At 41.3% G+C, this 21257-nt stretch overlaps 1 protein-coding gene across 1 annotated transcript in view; it reads left to right on the plus strand.

Annotated features, from left to right (window-relative positions):
• The window catches only part of LPL (lipoprotein lipase), a 29516-nt gene extending 9266 nt beyond the window's left edge, over positions 1 to 20250 (plus strand). Inside the window, exons 3-11 of the mRNA XM_011979622.1 lie at positions 937 to 1097; positions 4474 to 4653; positions 6315 to 6426; positions 7110 to 7343; positions 8963 to 9205; positions 12351 to 12471; positions 14015 to 14197; positions 15083 to 15187; positions 18295 to 20250. Of these exons, the coding sequence (XP_011835012.1) occupies positions 937 to 1097; positions 4474 to 4653; positions 6315 to 6426; positions 7110 to 7343; positions 8963 to 9205; positions 12351 to 12471; positions 14015 to 14197; positions 15083 to 15187; position 18295 (1340 nt within the window). The 3' untranslated portion in view covers positions 18296 to 20250. The remainder of the gene's footprint in view (positions 1 to 936; positions 1098 to 4473; positions 4654 to 6314; positions 6427 to 7109; positions 7344 to 8962; positions 9206 to 12350; positions 12472 to 14014; positions 14198 to 15082; positions 15188 to 18294) is intronic.
• Positions 20251 to 21257: the final 1007 nt, after the last annotated feature.

The raw sequence follows: 21257 nt of genomic DNA on the forward strand, positions 1-21257 counted from the left end.
GGCCTGATGGCTCACACTAGTAATCCCAGCACTTTAGGAGGCTGAGGCAGGCAAATCACTTGAGGCCAGGAGTTTGAGACTAGCCTGGCCAACACGGTGAAACCTCGTCTCTACTAAAAGTACAAAAATCAACCAGGTCTGGTGGCTCATGCCTGTAATCCCAGCAGTTTAGGAGGCTGAGGCGGGTGGATCACTTGAGCTCAGGAAATAGAGACCACCCTGGGCAACATGGCGAAACTTCATCTCTACAATAAATGCAAATTAGCCTGGGGTGGTGGCACACGCCTGTGGTCCCAGCTACTCAGGAAGCTGAAGTGGGAGGATCACTTGAGATCGACGGTGCAGTGAGCCAAGATTGCACTACTGCACTCCTTTGGCCTGGGAGAACTCCACAGAACGAGACCCTGTCTCAAAAAACAAAACAAAACAAAAAACCCCCCACAAATATTGGAACTATAGCACACAAGAGCCATGCACGAGTCAATGTTCTCCAGGAAAGCGAGCTTCGAAGTAGAATTGAGAGACCTGGTTCTGATCCTCACCCTCCCACTAATACCTGGGTAACCTTGGCCAAGTCACTTAAATTCATGTCTTGAGAGAAGATAGAATTCACTAAGGAATCCCCAAATAGCAGTTCACTTACTTGAAATCATGAACATACACACACACACCCCGACTAAGGAGAGCTTCAGGAAAGACTGGAAGACTTAGGAGAGGTCAATGGTGACTATCTTAATTCAGAGTTAAGGTTGTCTGTCAACTTTGCTCAACGTTGGAGGATCTGTTGTACTCTTGCAATCCACATTCGTTTTTGAAAACACTTCAGAAACAAAAATAGCATCAGCGGTGGTTACCTGTGAACCTAAAATATACCATTCCAATGAATAAAACCAAGCAACCCTCCAGTTAACCTCATATCCAATTTTTCTTTTTCAGAAAGAAGAGATTTTATCGACATCGAAAGTAAATTTGCCCTAAGGACCCCTGAAGACACAGCTGAGGACACTTGCCACCTCATTCCTGGAGTAGCAGAGTCTGTGGCGACCTGTCATTTCAATCACAGCAGCAAAACCTTCATGGTGATCCACGGCTGGACGGTAAGCGAGGCTCTTTGGGAAAGAGGGGATTAGGGTGGTAAGGTATCCTGATGGGCCTGCCCTAGTTGTTGGGGAGCCAGTGATGGGTCCACACCCCATATCTCGCATGGTTCTCCTTTACACTTGAATAAACACAGTTCTGGCTCAGGTGGGATCTGAAGCCACAGGTTCATGAGAACTCCCCCTAGGCAGTGCCAGCCTTCATTTTAACACTGTACTTGGTTGGTGCTCTTGAGTCAGAGCCTCCTGCGAGGTGGGTAAAGGACGCTCTGCCCAGCTACAGAGCAGAAGATAGGTGATTGCTGTGGAGAACCGGCAGAACCCTGGCGTGATCCTGCATCATCCAGCACATTGCCAGGAGAACCTTTCTAAAGAAGGCAGCATAGAAGAGTGAGGAGAGGGCTGGAGTGGAGTGAGGAAGTGTGGGGTCCGTGTTGGCTTTGCCATTCCCCAGCTCTGTGCTATGGATCAAGTCACTTGTCATCTCTGGGTCTCCATTTACTGATCTGTAAAGCAGAGGTTGTACTAGCTATTCCTAAGAACACTCTACTTCCAAAATTTTCAGTTGTCAACTTTAGGGAACTTCTCTAGAAATTTTTTTTAAAAAAAGGGTTGGGCCGGGAACTGACATGCCAGATGATTAGAAAAAGTGAAACTGTGATTAAATTTACTTTTAAAAATATTGACAAAAGTCCTCTCTCTAATATGTCACAAGGTCACTTTACGTTATGCAGTTCTTGCTTAGTTTGTTTTAAAATGTTTCAATCCCAAGTGAGTAGACTGTGTAATTTATTTAAAAGCATTTATGTAAAATGGATTGTAAAAGATATATTATCTATCCATTATGTCAGAGCTTGTGAATATTATAATACCAATTTCTAGTGAGAACTAGCTAAAAATAACATTCATCTAGTCCACATTTCCTTTCCTACATAATTTAAGTGCCTTTGTTATTGACTGAAGAGGACAATTGCTACAATTTTTATAGAGATGAAGACTACTACCAACAGAATTCACACAGATGTTTACTAAAATACAGCCATTTACTATGTTAACATAGTAAATTCAATATTTTGTGATAAAAGCTCAAATTCCTAAACATAAATCCTTTTATATTTTAATAGGTATAAGTAGGAAAAAGGAATCTTCTTCTTTTTTGAGACGGAGTCTCACTCTATTGTCCAGGCTGGAGTGCAGTGGCACGATCTCAGCTCACTGCAACCTCTGCCACCTGGTCTCAAGAGAGTCTCCTGCCTGAGCCTCCCGACTGGCTGGGACTACAGGTACCCACCACCACACCTGGCTAATTTTGGTATTTTTAGCACAAGCGGGGTTTCACCCTGCTGGCCAGGCTGGTCTCGAACTCCTGACCTCAAGTGATCCACCCACCTTGGCCTCCCAAAAGTGTTGGGATTATGGGTGTGAGCCATTGCGTCTGGCCCAGAAAAAAGGAATCTTTAGAGGCCCTTTGGTTATATGCAGAAATTGACTTTTAATACTTTTCAAAAAATCTGAGCTTAATAAATGCACTTATACAACAGAAATAAATCGAGGATCTCAGGCATTTCAATCTTATCCCTGAGAGAATTTTATACTTTGGGAAGTTATGGAAAAAACGTTTCTTTTTCATAACAAGATGACATGACCAACCCAGTATCAACAGATGGTGCCACTTCCTATCATCGGTCCTACCGCCCCACTAAGCCCACCTGTATCTTTCATATCATGTGTCCTGACATTTTGAGTGCTTGAGCCCAGAGACTGTTGTCTGGCTGTGGGACTGAGTTGCGTCTGTGCAAGAATTAAGCCAGCCACACTGATCTTGATTATCTCAGTGAACTCACTGGCAGGGTCAGGTGGCCCACCTGGTACAGGCAGCAGGGAGGGCTTCAGTTCAGCTGCATGTCTAAAAACCAAAGATTTAAAACATAGTAATTATTGAACCTCAGAAGAAACACTCAGATTGAAAGAACTTAGAAAATAAGATCCTTTTTGAGTTGAGGAAGGTGAGTACTTAAATTTTTCACTCGCTTTGTTTGTGGTTACTTACATCACTGTTTTATGTTGATCAGAAAGAAAGGATTCAATTAGCTATTGTGCAGTTAATAAAAGTGTCAGCCACTGTAGGAGTAAGTTGGATGACCAGCCATTTTAGATTGCTTAACTTAGAAACACTGGGCCAGGAGCGGTGGCTCATGCCTGTGATCATAGCACTTTGGGAGGCCAAGGCAGGCAGATCACTGGAGGTCAGGAGTTTGAGACCAGCCTGGCCAACATGGGGAAACCCCATCTCTACTAAAGAAAAATACAAAAAAAATAGCCAGGTATGGTGGTACGTGCTTGTAGTCCCAGCTACTCAGGAGGCTGAGGCAGGAGAATTGCTTGAACCAAGGAGGCGGAGGTTGCAGTGAGCTGAGATCATGCCACTGCACTCTAGCCTGGGTAAGACAGTGAGACTCTGCCAAAAGAAAGAAAAGAAAGGAAAGAAAGGAAGGAAAGAAAGGAGGGGAAAAAAGGAAGGAAGGAGGGAAAGAAGGGAGGGAGGGAGGGAAGGAGAAAGGGAGGGAGGACAAAGAAAAGAGAAACACTAGTAGTATGGAAAAACTTCTAATAGGGGCCTAGAGTAAACCCAGTTTTCTTGCTTTATCTGAAATAAGCTGCCTGGGGACTCACGGGCACAGATGAAGGGAACTGAGGAGGCTCTCTAGCTGTGTCATGAGATTCCCAAAAGAATGCTTAGCATGTAGCATGCATGTGATGCATCCCAGCATGTTGCTTAGACACAGCTATCTTGGAGCTTTGCCACTTGCTTGGATGTCATTAGCTTTAAGTACGGGGTTCCCATTGTGAAGTAGGGGATCCTGGCTAAAACAGGGGGCCATCAACATTACATTCTGAAGAAATGACATCATCCTCTCTTGATCTTGAAAGCCAACTACAAAGGGTGCCCAACACCCTAACCTTGAAGGGAGGCGAAGGCGTGTGGGACTGGACCAATTCCTCAGGTTTCTGCTCCTAGCCAGGTGCTCCTGATAGTTTCCTCAAAGACCCGCTTTGCATTCAGACCAATCTTTCCTCTTAATAGTATAAATGATCAAAATTTTGCTGAATGTCTAAAATATACTTTTTAAATGGAAAGCATGGTGAACTCCAATCTGCTGTTCCTCAACTCAATGCCTTCCTGGCATACTTAGATCTGCCTTGGAAGGGACAGACCTGTCTCTGAACACTCTTCTGTTATTTGATTTTTTCTATCTGTGCCAATGGGCTTCCTTCCAAGTTTGTTTTTTTCCATTTCATGCAGGTGTATTGGGCTGATGTATCCATGACAAGTGGTAGGTGGGTATTTTAAGAAAGCTTGTGTCATCATCTTCAGGTAACAGGAATGTATGAGAGTTGGGTGCCAAAACTTGTGGCTGCCCTGTACAAGAGAGAACCAGACTCCAACGTCATTGTGGTGGACTGGCTGTCACGGGCTCAGCAGCATTACCCAGTGTCCGCGGGCTACACCAAACTGGTGGGACAGGACGTGGCCCGGTTTATCAACTGGATGGAGGTAAGACTGGGAGAAGTAGACTTAAGTGTCCAAAACAGTGTCTTTGACAGGAGCCAGACAAAATGGCGGTTCTTTCTTCCTTTTCTCTTAGATGTAAAGATTTTCTGGGGGCATTTCAAATCTTCAGAATGAGCATGGGCATTACTTTATATCCAAAAGCAACATTTTGATAAGAATAGACTATAAGTCCAATAAATAGTCCTGCCCTGCTTTATCGTCTGATATTTTCATAGTGAATAGATCCAACAGACAAAAGCTTGTGATTTTCGGACAGAGGAAAGATGGCATGTTCAGCCAAATCCTTCCCCACCAGTTGGCTGGCCCATGGACATCTTATCCTCGCCTTGACATACCAATCTCTTTTTTTTTTTTTTTTTTTTTTTGAGACGGAGTCTCGCTCTGCCGCCCAGGCTGGAGTGCAATGGCCGGATCTCGGCTCACTGCAAGCTCCGCCTCCCGGGTTCACGCCATTCTCCTGCCTCAGCCTCCCGAGTAGCTGGGACTACAGGCGCCCGCCACCGCGCCCGGCTAGTTTTTTGTATTTTTTAGTAGAGACGGGGTTTCACCGTGTTAGCCAGGATGGTCTCAATCTCCTGACCTCGTGATCCGCCCGTCTCGGCCTCCCAAAGTGCTGGGATTACAGGCTTGAGCCACCGCGCCCGGCCAAACATACCAATCTCTTTCATGAAAATACTAATAGTACTTATTCTTTAGTGTGAAATAGGATGAATCTTTTTGTTGAACATTGGGAGAGTGATGGAATTGAGCTAGGAAGATGTTGGAAGGGAAGGTGCATAGGAGAGAAGGGAACTGAGGTCTGGAGTTCTGACTTAGCTGCAAGAGACCCACTTTTTCAGACGATCCCCTGAAAAGTACCTCTGAAAAGTATCTTGGGGTTGGAAAGAAGCTAACACTCTAACCGAGGCAAATTATTTTAACCAGGTAATTGGAAGTAAAAAAATAGGCTGTATTTATTAGACTGACCATAAACGATAAAAGTTCTTTTCTTATCTTTTTTGCTGACCAGGCGAATGAACATGGGCAAACGGGATCACCTCCCTGGGGCTCAGGCTTCTCACCTGTTAAAGGAGGGGTTGGACCATGTGTCTCTGATCCCTTCCACTGTAATGTTTCCTGAGTCTGTCATTGCTTGGCTAACCTTCAGTGATAAAGTGATACAGGTATCTAGAGTAAGGAATAATGGGAAAATATATACCCATATACTATATGTACAAACATATACACATATACATATATATATGCATGCATATATGCATATACACATATACATATATATGTATATGCTTGTACATATAGTATATGGTTATATATGCAAAGACATATACAAACATATGCATATATTATATACATAATAATACTATTTCAGATGCATGGAAAAACTGTCATTTCAATCTGTTATTAAAGGAAAAGAAAATCTATACTGGATTTGTTTATGGAACAGTGAAACAAAAGAAAAAGAGAAAATTTTAACAATAGAGAATATTTTCTCTCTCTTACCTGTAACACAAAATTAAAATAAGTAGAATTAGTTTTCAGTATTTCCTATATTTCGAAAACAATATTTATATTCATTTTGTTTCTTTTAGTTTTGTTTTTTGGCAGAATTATAAGAACCTTTGTTTTCTTTTTCTCTTCCAAAGGAGGAGTTTAACTACCCTCTGGACAACGTCCATCTCTTGGGATACAGCCTCGGAGCCCATGCTGCTGGCATTGCAGGAAGTCTGACCAATAAGAAAGTCAACAGAATTACTGGTAAGAAAGAAGTTTCATTGGTCTTATAAGAGTTGAGAAGACTGTCATTCTGAGAGAGAATCAGAACGAATTTTGTTAAATACCCACGTGTGTGGTGTTCTTCCAGAAGACATGCCCAGAACTTGATTACCTCATTGTAGGGCTCTTTATTAGGGATAAGAAAAATTACAGATGCTCTGACGGGCTTACTATCCACTGGCAACAGCACAGAAATAGAGCAGAATTACACACAATGCCTGCAGATTTCTCTGGGAAGCCTGTTTCCCTCCACTCTCAGCTCCGTGTTTTCGTAGTGTAATGCACATCAGTGCGAGGAGAAAAGAAAAAGGACCAATTCCAGAGGACACTTAGAAAGAAGACAGGCATCTAGGCAAAGATGTGGCTTACACACAGAGAGAAAGAACCCACCGCTGTTTATACATCTTCTCAACATATTCAAAATAATCTACAAAAGGAAATCCAGCCATCCCGAGTGAAAACTGCTGTATAAGGCTAAGAGACTCAAATTCATTGTAGAAGGAGCCAAGCCTCCTTTTATGTCTAAGTAAAGATCCAGTGACTACAGAATAGGTGATGATAAGAATCTAAATAGCTGCCAGTGCATTCAAATGATGATCAGTGACATACGAATATCACACGAATGGAAATTTACAAATTTGTGGACCTGTTTTTTCCCTTTTAAGGCCTTGATCCAGCTGGACCTAACTTTGAGTATGCAGAGGCCCCAAGCCGCCTTTCTCCTGATGATGCAGATTTTGTAGACGTCTTACACACATTCACCAGAGGATCCCCTGGCCGAAGCATTGGAATCCAGAAACCAGTTGGGCATGTTGACATTTACCCGAATGGAGGTACTTTTCAGCCAGGATGTAACATTGGAGAAGCTATTCGCGTGATTGCAGAGAGAGGCCTTGGAGGTAAATATTATTTAGAAGTGAATTAAATGTGACTCTTATCCTTAACCCTTATTGACCCAAAGTCCTACCCAGTAGCTCCAAAGTATGTAGTTTTCATATACACATTTGGCCAAATTATGTTTCTGAAGAATTCTGCAATGTTCAGCAAGACCACCTTATAGCCAGGCAAACAGACATTTTATCTTTTATTTACTACATTGTAGACTACACTGAGCAGTGCACTTACAGTAGCAAGAGAAAAAGGTGAGATTTAGACAGGAAAACTCCACTGACCTCAATAATGGCATCATAAAATGCTATCTGGCTACATGTTGTCATACCTTGAATGGAATTGCAAAGCCAGTGGAAGGATTGTAGATGTTATTGGAATGGAAGGAGATGTTAATTAGTATAAATCTTCCAAAATTTTCAGAACATAATGTTGGCTTAATGTTTTACTTTAATAATGTTAGCTTGTGTTAAATTTATGATTTTTTCTTTTTTCTTTTTCTTTTTTTTTTTTTTTTTTTTTGAGACAGAGTCTTGTTCTGTTGCCCAAGTTGGGGTGCAGTGACACAATCAGAGTTCAGTGTGGCCTTGAACTTCTAGGCTCAAGCGATCCTCCTGCCATAGCCTCTCAAGTATCTGGAACACACCCCCATACCTGGCTAATGTTTTTGTTTTTTGTAAAAACAGGGGACTTGCAATATTGCCCAGGCTGGTCTCAAACTCCTGGCCTCAAGTGATCCTCCTGCCTCCAGCCTCCCAAAGTTCTGGGATTACAGCTGTGAGCCGCCATGTCCAGCTTATGATTTATTTTTAAGGGCCCTTTGCATACTTTATGGACATTGGGACCTACCTAGGATATTCTCATTATTTTTGTGCACGTTATAGAACTTACAGCATAATGTTACTATTTTCAATCGTCCTAAAAACATACAAGGAAGTCATTCTTATGGCATTGCTGATTATTTCTATGGTTCATTTGATGTAAAAGAGTGTTAGTAGGGGCAGAATCCTCAATTATACATAATATCAATGATAAAATACAATTCATTTAACGATTACCCTCTTAAGATGTGGTTTCTAGAAATACAAAAAAAAAAAAATTACGATTGGGCCATAACCCCACTGTAAGTTGAGAAGCACGTGTATATATATATGATGGTTTGACTTAAAACTTTTGGACATTATGATGGGTTTTGGGGGAATTAAGTGCATTTCAACTTACAGTATTTTTGACTTAGGAAAAATATATTGTAAGGCAAGGGGCATGTATATGTTTCTAGAAGCACCTAGAAGTGTTAGACACTTTCAATATAAGAGAATGATGTGACAAACAAGGAAATCAACCTCCACCTTGGAGGCTTATTACAGCTTCATAAACATACGCATAAATATAAGAAGTATGAAAGTCGAAAATTCCCTGTGAACTTGCAACTTTCACTGTCTTGGAGGTGCGTGGGCCACTACCACCAAGAATATTTCCTGAAATAGGGCCTACGATCATAAATGCACAGGACTATATCCTTGGGTCATTTTATTCTAATGCCACATCTAACCTATTTTAGACACGCCAAATGAAACACACATTGTGGATTTCTGCTGAGATACAATCTTTGTGTCTCTTTTTTACCCAGATGTGGACCAGCTAGTGAAGTGCTCCCACGAGCGCTCCATTCATCTCTTCATCGACTCCTTGTTGAATGAAGAAAATCCAAGTAAGGCCTACAGGTGCAGTTCCAAGGAAGCCTTTGAGAAAGGGCTCTGCTTGAGTTGTAGAAAGAACCGCTGCAACAATCTGGGCTATGAGATCAATAAAGTCAGAGCCAAAAGAAGCAGCAAGATGTACCTGAAGACTCGTTCTCAGATGCCCTACAAAGGTAGGCTGGAGACTGTTGTAAATAAGGAAATCAAGGAGTCCTATTTTATCATGCTCACTGCATCGCACGTACTAATTCTGTCCATTGGAACAGAGATGATGACTGATATTACTAAACCCTGAGCCCTCACTGGTGTTTCTGTTGATAGGGAGTTACATCGATCCATTTGCCTGAGGCTCCTAATTCCCATTGCCAGCAAGGCCCCAGTGCCCAGCCTGGGATTTGCAGCCTTGCTTGCTGCCCTCCCCTGTACATGTGGCCATTAGCATGGGCTAGGCTATCAGCACAGAGCTCAGAGCTCATTTGGAACCATCCACCTGGGGTCAACAAACTATAACCCTTATGCCAAATCCAGCCTACTTCCTGCTTTTATAAATAGTTTTTTTAAACTTTAAAGTCCAGGGGTACATATGCAGGTTTGCTAAATAGGTAAACTTGTGACATGGGAGTTTGTTGCCCAGATTATTCCATCACCCAGGTATTAAGCCTGGTACCCATGAGTTATTTTTCCTGAAGCTCTCCCTCCTCCCACCCTCTGGGAGGCCCCAGTGTCTGTTGTTCCCCTCTATGTGCTCATGCAAAGTTTTATTAGGACACAGTCACACACATTCATTACCATATTGGCAAAGGCTGGTTTCATGCCACCATAACAGAGTTGATAGCCTACAGAGCCTAAAATATTTACTCCCTGGCCCTTTACAGAAAGTTCATGACTTACATAAAGGCAAGGACCATCTGTCTTATTTATTTATTTAATTTGAGATGAAGTCTAGCATTCTCCTAGGCTGGAGTAGAGGGGCACGATCTTGGCTCACCACAACCACCTCTGCCTTCCGGGTTCAAAGGATTCCCCTGCTTCAGCCTCTGGAGTAGCTGGGGTTACAGGCATGCACCACCATGCCCGGCTAATTTTTGTATTTTTGGTAGAGAGGGGGTTTCACCATGTTGACCAGGCTGGTCTCGAACCGCTGGCCTCAGGTGATCTGCCCTCCTTGGCTTCATTTGTCTTTTTAAATGCAACTATTCCTGGAAGGCAAGAGTATCTCACACCTTCTAAGATACTGCCATTTTGCCAGGAGTTTGTTTCACACTTGAATTTCAAGCTTGGCCTCTTGTTTAGAGCCAGACCAAAAGGAATGGTGGGAAAATGGGAGAGGAGGTCATTGGATAAATCTGGTGAGAGGGACCAACTTCAGGAAGGGTGGCTTTTGTGGAATTCAGGTGGAAACCTGAGGGAAAGGACGATATTAAAGAACAGTGGCCCCAGGTAAAACATATGGCATCCGTGTGTAAGGTGATTCCTAGAATCTGTAGAGGTGTCTTTTGTGGTATAGAGGTTGGGGCACCTGTGCTTCAAGGAAACCTTAACTCTTCAGAATCAGGCAATGTGTATGAGGTAAAGAGGGGACCATGGGACCATAATCTTGAAGACACAGACAGGCTTCACTCATCCCTGCTGCCTGCACCAGTGGGTTCAAGTCTCTGTCAGTGTCTCCTGGGGGCACCTCACCACTCCCAGCTTCTTCAGTTCTGGCCTGTCCTGCTGCCTGCAAGGGATTTGATTAATTCTCAATTCAATGTCTCTTCATCTCTTACTAGCTGTGGGGTTTTGTTGTTGTTCTTCTGTTTTTGCTTAGTATCTGGCTACTTCTTAATTATAAAAAGAGATATATCTAAACAAAATAGAGATTGTTATCAGAAGTTCACAATAAAATTTATTGAAATTTTTTTCACCTGGACAAGAGTCTAAAGCAGCATAAAAATATGGTCTCCTATATTCTAAACCATCAGTCTTAAGAGATCTGTATCTCAGCTTAAGAAAAAGTACATTTAATAGACAGTAACACAAATAAGAGAAAAAATCTGACCAAGGATAGTGGGATACAGAAGAAAAAACATTCCAAGAGCTCCTCTTTTTTTTTGAGACGGAGTCTCGCTCTGTTACCCAGGCTGGAGTGCAGTGGCACAATCTTGGCTCACTGCAACCTCTGCCTCCCGGTTCAAGCGATTCTCCTGCCTCAGCCTCCAGAGTAGCTGGGATGACAGAAACCCGTCACCACGCCCAACTAATTTTTGTATTTTTCTTAGCAGAAACGGGGTTTCACCATGTTGGCCAAGCTAGTCTCAAACTCCTGACCTCAGGTGATTCACCCACCTCGGCCTCCCAAAGTGCTGGGATTACAGGCATGAGCCATGTGCCTGGCCTCCAAGAACTCTTTTTTCCCCCATTATCGAGATGTATTTTAGTCCTACTGCCTTTCCTTTTAACCTCTCCCCAGGCCCATTTGCTCAGGGTTTTTGGTAGAGACCAGAGGAGGGGCAGGGAAGAGATACAGAAGTTCAAGTACCTGCTCCCAGAGGCTGTCCCTAGTATAGAACATTTTAGGAGCTGGCTTTACAAGGCAGTCCTTGTGGCCTTGCTGATGGCTCAAGGAAATAAGTTCTTTAAAAAAATTTTTTTTAATTTCCATAGGTTATTGGGGAACAGGTGGCATTTGGTTACATGAGTAAGTTCTTTAGTGATGATTTGTGAGATTTTCGTGTGCCCATCACAGAATGGAAAAATTAATGAAATAAGTTCTATGGTGTGCCTAGTAGACACCTACTCTGCACTAGATGGTGGGGGAATTAAAAGGGTGGGCATGGTCCTCTGACCAGAAGCCTGCTTACAGCCAGGGTGGAAGGACAGACCTACTCATGAAACAAACACAGTGACATATAGTGACACAGAAGCAAATGCCGAATATGCTTGCTCCAGATGCTAAGGGACAAGACGGCCAAGGATGGTGGAGTTCATGGAGAAAGCATCATGAGTGTTTTATTTGGCCTGCTGATTTGATCTCTCTAGCACTCCATCAAAGATGGCTACTTCCTAGTGCTGCTTGGCAATTCAGACACATTTGGGTTTTTCCTATGCATATAACCACACTTTTCCGAAAGGGAGTAGAATTCAAGGTCTGCATTTTCTAAATATGAACATTGTGCATGATGAAGTCTTTCCAAGCAACACCAGTGGTTCCATGTGTGTGAACTTCTGGTTTGAGTGCTAGTGAGATACTTTCTGTGGTTCTAAATTGCCTGATTGTGTGGGGTTGTGATATTTTCATAAAGATTGATCAGCATGTTCCAATTTCCTCCCCGACAGTCTTCCATTACCAAGTAAAGATTCATTTTTCTGGGACTGAGAGTGAAACCCATACCAACCAGGCCTTTGAGATTTCTCTGTATGGCACCGTGGCTGAGAGTGAGAACATCCCATTCACCCTGTGAGTAGCACATGGGGGCAGTCGTCATGGCACTGCTCCCTCCCCTGCCATAACCCTCGGTCTGAGCAGCAGAGGCAGAGCGGGATGCCTAGAAAACAAGTCTCTAGTTTAAAAAATCAGAATTTCAAAATTGACGTCTTTCCTCTATTTTATATTGAGAAAAAAAAATGCTTTAAATTGGTCATTTTATTTTTACTTACTAGTTATATTTTTTTATTCATCATCTTGTATCTGCTTATTTCTTTTATAAAGCTGCTGTTAAACAATACAATCAAATTATCTCAAAAGGTTTGACATTAAAGAAAATGAGCAATAGTAACAGGAAACCACTCTATAGATATATATATAATGTGTATAGAAAATATAAGTAGTAACAAGTCCATAACAAAGTGTTAGCACTTCTTTTTTTGTTTTTTGTTTTTTGTTTTTTGTTTTGAGATGGAGTCTTGCTCTGTCACCCACGTTGGAGTACAGTGGTGTGATCTTAGCTCACTGCAACCTCTGCCTCCCGAGTTCAAGCAATTCTTCTGCCTCAGCTTCCCGAGTAGCTGGGACTACAGGTGCCCGCCACCACGCCCAGCTAATTTTTGTATTTTTAGTAGAGACAGGGTTTCACCATGTTGGCCAAGCTGGTCTCAAATTCCTGATCTCAGGTGATCCACCCACCTTGGCCTCCCAAAGTGCTGGGATTACAGGTGTGAGCCACTGTTCCCAGCCTACCCCTTACTATTAATCAAAGAAATATAAAATTAAGGCAACCTGATATTCTTTTACAATTACTAGAAGAACAAATCTTTAAAATAGCCAGTGCAGACAAGGTGGTGAAGCAGAACATGCGAACCTACTGCGCATCGTTCACAGCTAGAACCCTCTAGGTGCGGAAGGCAGTATGTTAATAACTTTCCACAGCTACGAAATGTTATTACATAGAAGGAAGTGATTTTTTTCTAATATTTATCCTAAAGAAATAGTCAACAAACATTTTTAAAAACATCAATTACAGTGGTACATATACTAGCATAAATTAGAAATCCAGTATCCAACATTGAGTCAGTAGTTAAATGAACTGTGGCTTGTCAAGTCAATAAAATTGATCTAGCCTATAAAAACTATAATTCTGGGAAACCAGGAAAACATGGTAAAAAATGGAATATAAAATATAAAGAGAATAAAGAATAGAGAATTGCATGTGTGCTATGATTGTAACTAATGTTCAAGTATCAATACAAATTGAAAAAGAATACATGAAAATGAAAATTATATTTCTGAATGATTGACTTCAGGATTTTCTTTTAGAATTGTATTAAATAGTTCATGTCATTAGGATAAATGCTGGAAAAATCAAAGGGATGTGGATATAATTTAAAATACACTAAATGCCATCAACTTTCATTTTGGGTATTTTGTTGGGCATTTTTTGCATTTTTAAAATATCCCCTAAACAATAAAGCTATTTATATTTGGAGAGGAGGAAAAAAAGTGTGGGGGGGCGCAGGGAGAGCTGATCTCTATAACTAACCAAATTTATTGCTTTTTTGTTTAGGCCTGAAGTTTCCACAAATAAGACATACTCCTTCCTAATTTACACAGAGGTAGACATTGGAGAACTACTCATGTTGAAGCTCAAATGGAAGAGCGATTCATACTTCAGCTGGTCAGACTGGTGGAGCAGTCCCGGCTTTGCCATTCAGAAGATCAGAGTAAAAGCCGGAGAAACTCAGAAAAAGTAATTAAATGTATTTTTTTTCATTCACTTTAGACCCCCACCTGATGTCATGACCTACCGGTTGTATTTCAGGGGCCTTCAAGATTCAGGGAGAGCTTTAGGAAACCCTGTATTTATTACTATATGATGTAGATTTTCTTTAGGAGTATTATTTTATTTTATTATTTTATTTTTTGGGGAAATGACAGTATTTTTGTATTTCATGTAAGGAAAACATAAGTCCTGAATCGCTCACAGTTATTCAGTGAGTGCTGGGATTAGAAGTCAAGAATCTAAGCTTCTCATTTGGCACTGTTTCTTGTGAGCACAAAATAGCTGGGGAACAAACCTCCGAGATGTTACTTGGATAATCAAAGATTCAAACCAACCTCTTCAAGGGGGATGAGATTCCAAGATAATGTCAACCTGTCTATGCAGCCTCACCCATGGGTACCCATAAAATGAATTACATAGAGAACGTTATAGTAGTCATTTGCTTGTATCACCAAAAAGAAAAAGAAAAAGAAAGATCTTGGGGATGGGATGGAAATGTTATAAAGAATCTTTTTTTCACTAGCAAGGTCCAGTTGAAGGCAGATGCTAAGAGATGGCAGAGTTGATCTTTTATCATCTCTTGGTGAAAGCCCAGTGATATAAGGCTGCTCTAGGCTGTCTGCATGCCTGTCTATCTAAATTAACCAGCTTGTTTGCTGAACACTGGGTTAGGCTCTCAAATTACCCTCTGATTCTGATGTGGCCTGAGTGTGACAGTTAATTATTGGGAATATCAAAACAATCACCCAGCACGATCACGTAGTATTTAAACAGTCCTGACAGAACTGTACCTTTGTGAACAGGCCTTTTGATTATTCTACATGGCATAGTCACATCCATTTTCTTCCACAGGGTGATCTTCTGTTCTAGGGAGAAAGTGTCTCACTTGCAAAAAGGAAAGGCACCTGCGGTATTTGTGAAATGCCATGACAAGTCTCTGAATAAGAAGTCAGGCTGGTGAGCATTCTGGGCTAAAGCTGTCCGGGCATCCTGAGCTTGTACCCTAAGGGAGGCAGCTTCATGCATTCCTCTTCACCCTATCACCAGCAGCTTGTCCTGACTCATGTGATCAAAGCCTTCAGTCTTTCTTAGTCCTTCTGCATACGTATCAGATGGGTCTGTTGCTTTTTGCAATACTTCCTCTTTCTTCTTTCTGTTGTTTCTCCCAGCCCTGACTTTCATCCCAGGCACACATTTTAGGTTTTATTTTACTCCTTGAACTACCCCGAATCTTCACTTCTGCGTTTTTCTCTACTGCATCTCTGCTGTCTTTGCAAATCCCATCTGCAGAGCATGTAACGCAAGTTTAGTAGTTGCCGTTCTGGCTGTGGGTGCAGTTCTTCCCGGGATGTATTCAGGGAAATGAAAAGGTTTCATTGCATCACCTGTAGCCACATAGTTCTTGATTCTGCAAGCGCCAGCGCACTCCAGGACAGCCAGCCAACAGGACTTAGCCCAAGCAACCATCTCAAAACCCTCGAAGTTACCAACTGAACAGAATGAGAGTTATAGGAAATTGTTCTCTTTTCAATCTCCAAACAACTCTGCCTCTTTCCTACCTGACCTTTAGGGCTAATCCATGTGGCAGCTGTTAGCTGAATCTTTCCAGAGTGTCAGTACTAAGAGGAGACTAAGCATGTGACCTTCACCACTCCTGTTCTGAATTCCTGGAATATGCCATTTTCATCCCTCCACACATCCCCTGCCAGATAGCAAGTGCTAATGGGTTACAGGAACAAAGGGGAGAAATATTAGATCATGTCATACAAGCCAGTGACACAAGAAATAATGGGAAAGGCTGGACATAGCGTCATCTGGAAACAGGAAAAGCAATTGCTTTTGGTTTGTTCTCTTTTCCTAGTTTGCATTTAGAGACAAAAGTATAGAATAAGAATTGCCTTCATGCCTGTAATTCCAGCACTTTGGGAGGCTGAGGCGGGCAGATCACCTGAGGTCAGGAGTTCGAGACCCGCCTGGCCAACATGGCGAAACCCTGTCTCTACTAAAAATATAAAAATTAGCTGGATGTGGTGGCACATGCCTATAATCCCAGCTACTCGGGAGGCTGAGGTGGGAGAATTGTTTGAACCCAGGAGGCGGAGGTTGCAGTGAGACGAGATCACGCCATTGTACTCCAGCCTGGGCAACAGAGCAAGACGCTGTCTCAAAAAAAAAATTGCCTATTAGGAAAAGTATATTAAAGACTCTATATATTAACATCTTTAATTTTTTTAAATTCTACTTTATAATAGATTTTATGCATGTTTACTATAAATAGATCAGGAAAAATGAGCAAAAAGAAAATAAAATCACTGTGACCATATCACTCAGAGACAACCCCAATTAACATTTTGATTTATATTTTTTCAGACTTTATACATACACAATATTTATAAGTTTTTCATCTTTTATAAAAATTGAATTATGGTGTATAAACTCTGAACGACTAGATGAGACCATCTGGATCAAAAGCATTAATGTAAGAGCATCAAGATAAACTCAAAATGGAGAATAGTTAGTGGTATTGACCCAGCCAAAATAACGCAATTCTTATCTAACTGGAGACTTTTCTTCTAAGAGGTTATTACTTTGTTTTTCCTCATCACAAATCTGAGGCAATATCATACTTTCTTCAATTCTTAGAAAGAGACTTTTAGATGAAGTTTTTTGTTTGTTTTCTTAAGATGGAGCTGCGCTCTTGTTGCCTAGGCTGGAGTGTAGTGGCTCGATCTCGGCTCACTGCAACGTCCGCCTCCTGGGTTCAAGAGATTCTCCTGCCTCAGCCTCCCAAGTAGCTGGGATTACAGGTGTCCACAAACACACCTGGATAATTTTGTATTTTTAGTAGAGATGGGGTTTCACCATGTTGGTCAGGCTGGTCTTGAACTCCTGACCTCAGGTGATCCGCCTGCCTCAGGCACCCAAAGTGCTGGGATTATAGGCATGAGTCACCGCACCCAGCTCTAGATGAAGTTTTATACATGCATTTGTGTTACACATAAATAGCACGCATATTCTCCCAGAACATCTACAACTTTAAATCTATATGTGAATGTAAAAATAAAACCTCATTAAATTAGTAAATAACTCTGCTTGCAAAGCACGTCCAGTCATATTATTTCTATAAGTTACAAGACTTCATCTGAGAAAGCCGACTGATGCATTCCTTGTCCGATTATAGGATTACTGAAAGAACAGTTATTTAGGCAGAGAATGTTCAGATGCATTTTATTTTTATTTATTTATTTTTGAGACAGAGTCTCATTCTGTTGCCCAGGCTAGAATGCAGTAGCATGATCTTGGTTCACTGCAACTCTGCATCCCGGGTTCAAGCAATTCTTGTGCCTCAGCCTCCCAAGTAGCTGGGATTACAGGCGCCCGCTACCATGTCCGGGTAATTTTTCTGTTTGTAGTAGAGACGCAGTTTCACCATATTGGCCAGGCTGGTCATCGAACTCCTGACCTCAGGTGATCTGCCTGCCTCGGCCTCCCAATGTGCTGGGATTTCAGGCATGAGCCACGGCGCCCAGCCACATGCATTCTAAAAAATGCACCTGAACTTTATCTAGGAAGTAATTATAAATTAGACTAATAATCTTCAATGGTTCCTTTCTTCTGTGATTAAAATCAATCAAATCAAAGATTCTCTTTCTCACACCTTCTGCTAACTCATCAGAAACTTCATATCACAAGAAATGAAATGGAATGGGCTTTTCGTTTTATACATTTTAGAATAAGAAATCCTCTAAATTTAGAAGTCATTTGGCCCAGTCCTCCAAAAATGATGCACCTTATTTGGACGGGGCTAAATAGTTGCTCCAGTGTCTTTCATTCTTACGAATCTGCCATTCTCTGATCCATTATACACATCCCGCGCCCCCCCTGCAATCCATTATACACATCCCGCCCCCCACCCGCCCCACCCCCCGCGGGTTTATTCTCACAACCTTTGTTCTGAAATTCCAGTTGAAGACTTTTTCCATCCTAAAACCAGTGGGGTATGAGCAGGGTTTGTAAAACAATCAGCAGATAATAAATTGCCCTTTTCCTGTGCTTTTTCTCAGAAACTGGGCGGCTCTACAGAAGAAAGAACAGCACATGAATTCTGTGAAGAATGAAGTGAAGGAAGTAACTTTTACAAAGCATACCCAGTGTTTGGCGTGTTTCAAAAGTGGATTTTCCTGAATATTAATCCCAGCTCTATCCTTGTTAGTTATTTTAGGAGACAGTCTCAAGCACTAAAAGGTGGCTAATTCAATTTGTGGGGTATAGTGGCCAAACAGCACATCCTCCAACATTAAAAGACAGTGGATCAGGAAAAGCACTGTTTTGTCCTTTGAGAAAGAAATAATTGTTTGGGCTCATAGTAAAATAAGGCTCCTTCATGTGGCGTATTGGGCCATCGCCTATAATTGGTTAGAACCTCCTATTTTAATTGAAATTCTGGATCTTTCAGGCTAAGACTTTCTCAAAGTTTACTCCAAGTCTCCAAGAATACAGAAAATGTTTTTCCGTGGCATGAATCAGACTCAGCTACCTAGCAGTATGCATGATGTTTTAGAATGATTCCCTCTTGCTGTTGGAATGTAGTCCAGAAGTCCACCAGAAATGTGTGACTTGGAGAGGGACAAAGAAAGGGGCTGATAAACACAGAGCTTTTAAACAGTCCCTACCATTGGCTTGCATCATGACAAAGGTACAAATTCAAGCAGATGTAAAATCCAGATCAATTAATTCTTAATAGGCTTTATCATGTATAGATTAATCCCTCTCTACCCCTTCTTTTTTCTTTGTCTCAAGATCATATTATAATAATGTTCTCTAGATAGGGGTTGTAAACGAGCCTGTAATCCTCAGCTGACACATAATTTGAACGGTGCAGAAAAAAAAAATACCATAATTTTATTATTAGATTCTCCAAATGATTTTCATCAATTTAAAATCATTCAATATCTGACAGTTACTATTCAGTTTTAGGCTTACCTCAGTCATGCTTCAGTTGTACTTCCAGTACATCTCTTTTGTTCCTAGCTTTGACATGAAAAGATACGTTTGAGTTCAAATTTTGCATTGTGTGAGCTTCTACAGATTTTAGAGAAGGACTGTTTTTACTAAGTAAAAGGGTGGAGAAGTTCCTGGGGTAGATTCCTAAGCAGTGCTACTAAACCATCGCGTGCAAGGAGCCACATGGAGCACCATGAGGGTTGTTATTTGTTGTTTTTAACAACTAATCAAGAGTGAGTGAACAATTATTTATAAACTAGATCTCCTATTTTTCAGAATGCTCTTCTATGTAAAAATATGAAATGATAAAGATGTCAAATATCTCAGAGGCTATCGCTAGGAACCAGACTGTGAAAATGTGTGATATGTGAACACATATTAGAAAGCTCTGCATGTGTGCTGTCCTTCAGCATAATTTGGAAGGGAAAACAGTCGATCAAGGGATGTATTGGAACATGTTGGAGTAGAAATTGTTCCTGATGTGCCAGAACTTTGACCCTTTCTCTGAGAGAGATGACCGTGCCTATAAATAGTAGGACCAATGTTGTGATTAACATCATCAGGCTTGGAATGAATTCTCTCTAAAAATAAAATGATGTACGATTTGTTGTTGGCATCCCCTTTATTACTAATTGATTAAATGTCTGGATTTGGGTTGTGACCCAGGGTGCATTAACTTAAAAGATTTACTAAAGCAGCACATAGCACCGGGAACTCTGGCTCTGAAAAACTTTGCTATTTATATCAAGGATACTTTGGCTTTACATTTTATTTATTAGCTGTAAATACATGTGTGGATGTGTAAACGGAGCTTGTACATATTGGAAAGGTCCTTGTGGCGATCTGCATTTATAAACGTGTGGTGCTAACTTTGTACGTGTCTTTATCAGTGATGCTCTCACAGAGCCAACTTACTCTTATGAAATGGGCTTTAACAAAACAAGGAAGAAACGTACTTAACTGTGTGAAGAAATGGAATCAGCTTTTAATAAAATTGACAACATTTTATTACCACACTAAGTCATTATTTTGTATCATTTTTAAAGTAAATTTATTCTTAGGTCAGAGTCACTCAGCATATTTTGACTAAGTAACCATTGTACTTAGTAAACCAAAGAGCTTCTGAGAATTATAGTGCACATTTTACGTATTTTTAACATTTATATTTGTATAAAGCTATAGAAAGCCTTACATGTCCTTTAAACTGACTATAGAAGAAAATGATACAGAATTTTGCCTGCATAAAATACATGGGACTATTCTTGCCTACAATATGCTTTTTCACAAGCAAAATGTTAGACTAACACAAAGTGTCTTTGGTCATTTTATAGTATACATTATCTCTATTTCTGAGGCCTCATTGTTAGCTGTAACATAAGTAGCATTTGTGCAATAAAATGAACTATTTGGGATGGGAGGGTACATTTTTTAGAACTTTGCTTTGGGTTGCCTTGATAATTAAAATAATAGCATATAGTCCATTTATGCAGCTAAGTAGGGATTACTTCTTGGTACAGTCAGGAAGAGTTTAGTCCAGAAAACAATTACTTCAATGGCCACTGACCCAAACTTCCAGGCTAGAGTGCAATGGTGCGATCATGGCTCACTGCAACCTCCACCTCCCAGGCTCAAGTGATTCTCCTGCCTCAGCCTCCCAAGTAGATGGTACTATAAGCACATGCCACTGCACTCAGCTAATTTTTGTATTTTTTGTAGAGATGGGGTTTCACCATGTTGCCCAGGCTGGTCTTGAATTCCTGGCCTCAAGTGATCCGCCCTCCTCGGCCTCCCAAAGTGCTGCAATTACAGGCATGAGCCACCGTGCCCAGCCTTGACCTAAACTTTTATTGTCAGTTAGGTATTGGATCTTCCGGAGTTTGGGTCTCCCCTGACAGGAGGGGGCTCCCCAGTTTACACTTGGCCACTGCCCATCAATGTCTATTGATCAATAAGATAGACAATTGCAGGTGTCGCTGAGGATGTGAAGTGTGAACCTGTGTAAGTGGCTGATGGGAATGTACAA

The sequence above is a fragment of the Mandrillus leucophaeus genome, unplaced genomic scaffold, assembly GCF_000951045.1.
Source record: "Mandrillus leucophaeus isolate KB7577 unplaced genomic scaffold, Mleu.le_1.0 Scaffold204, whole genome shotgun sequence".
Lineage (NCBI taxonomy): Eukaryota > Metazoa > Chordata > Mammalia > Primates > Cercopithecidae > Mandrillus > Mandrillus leucophaeus.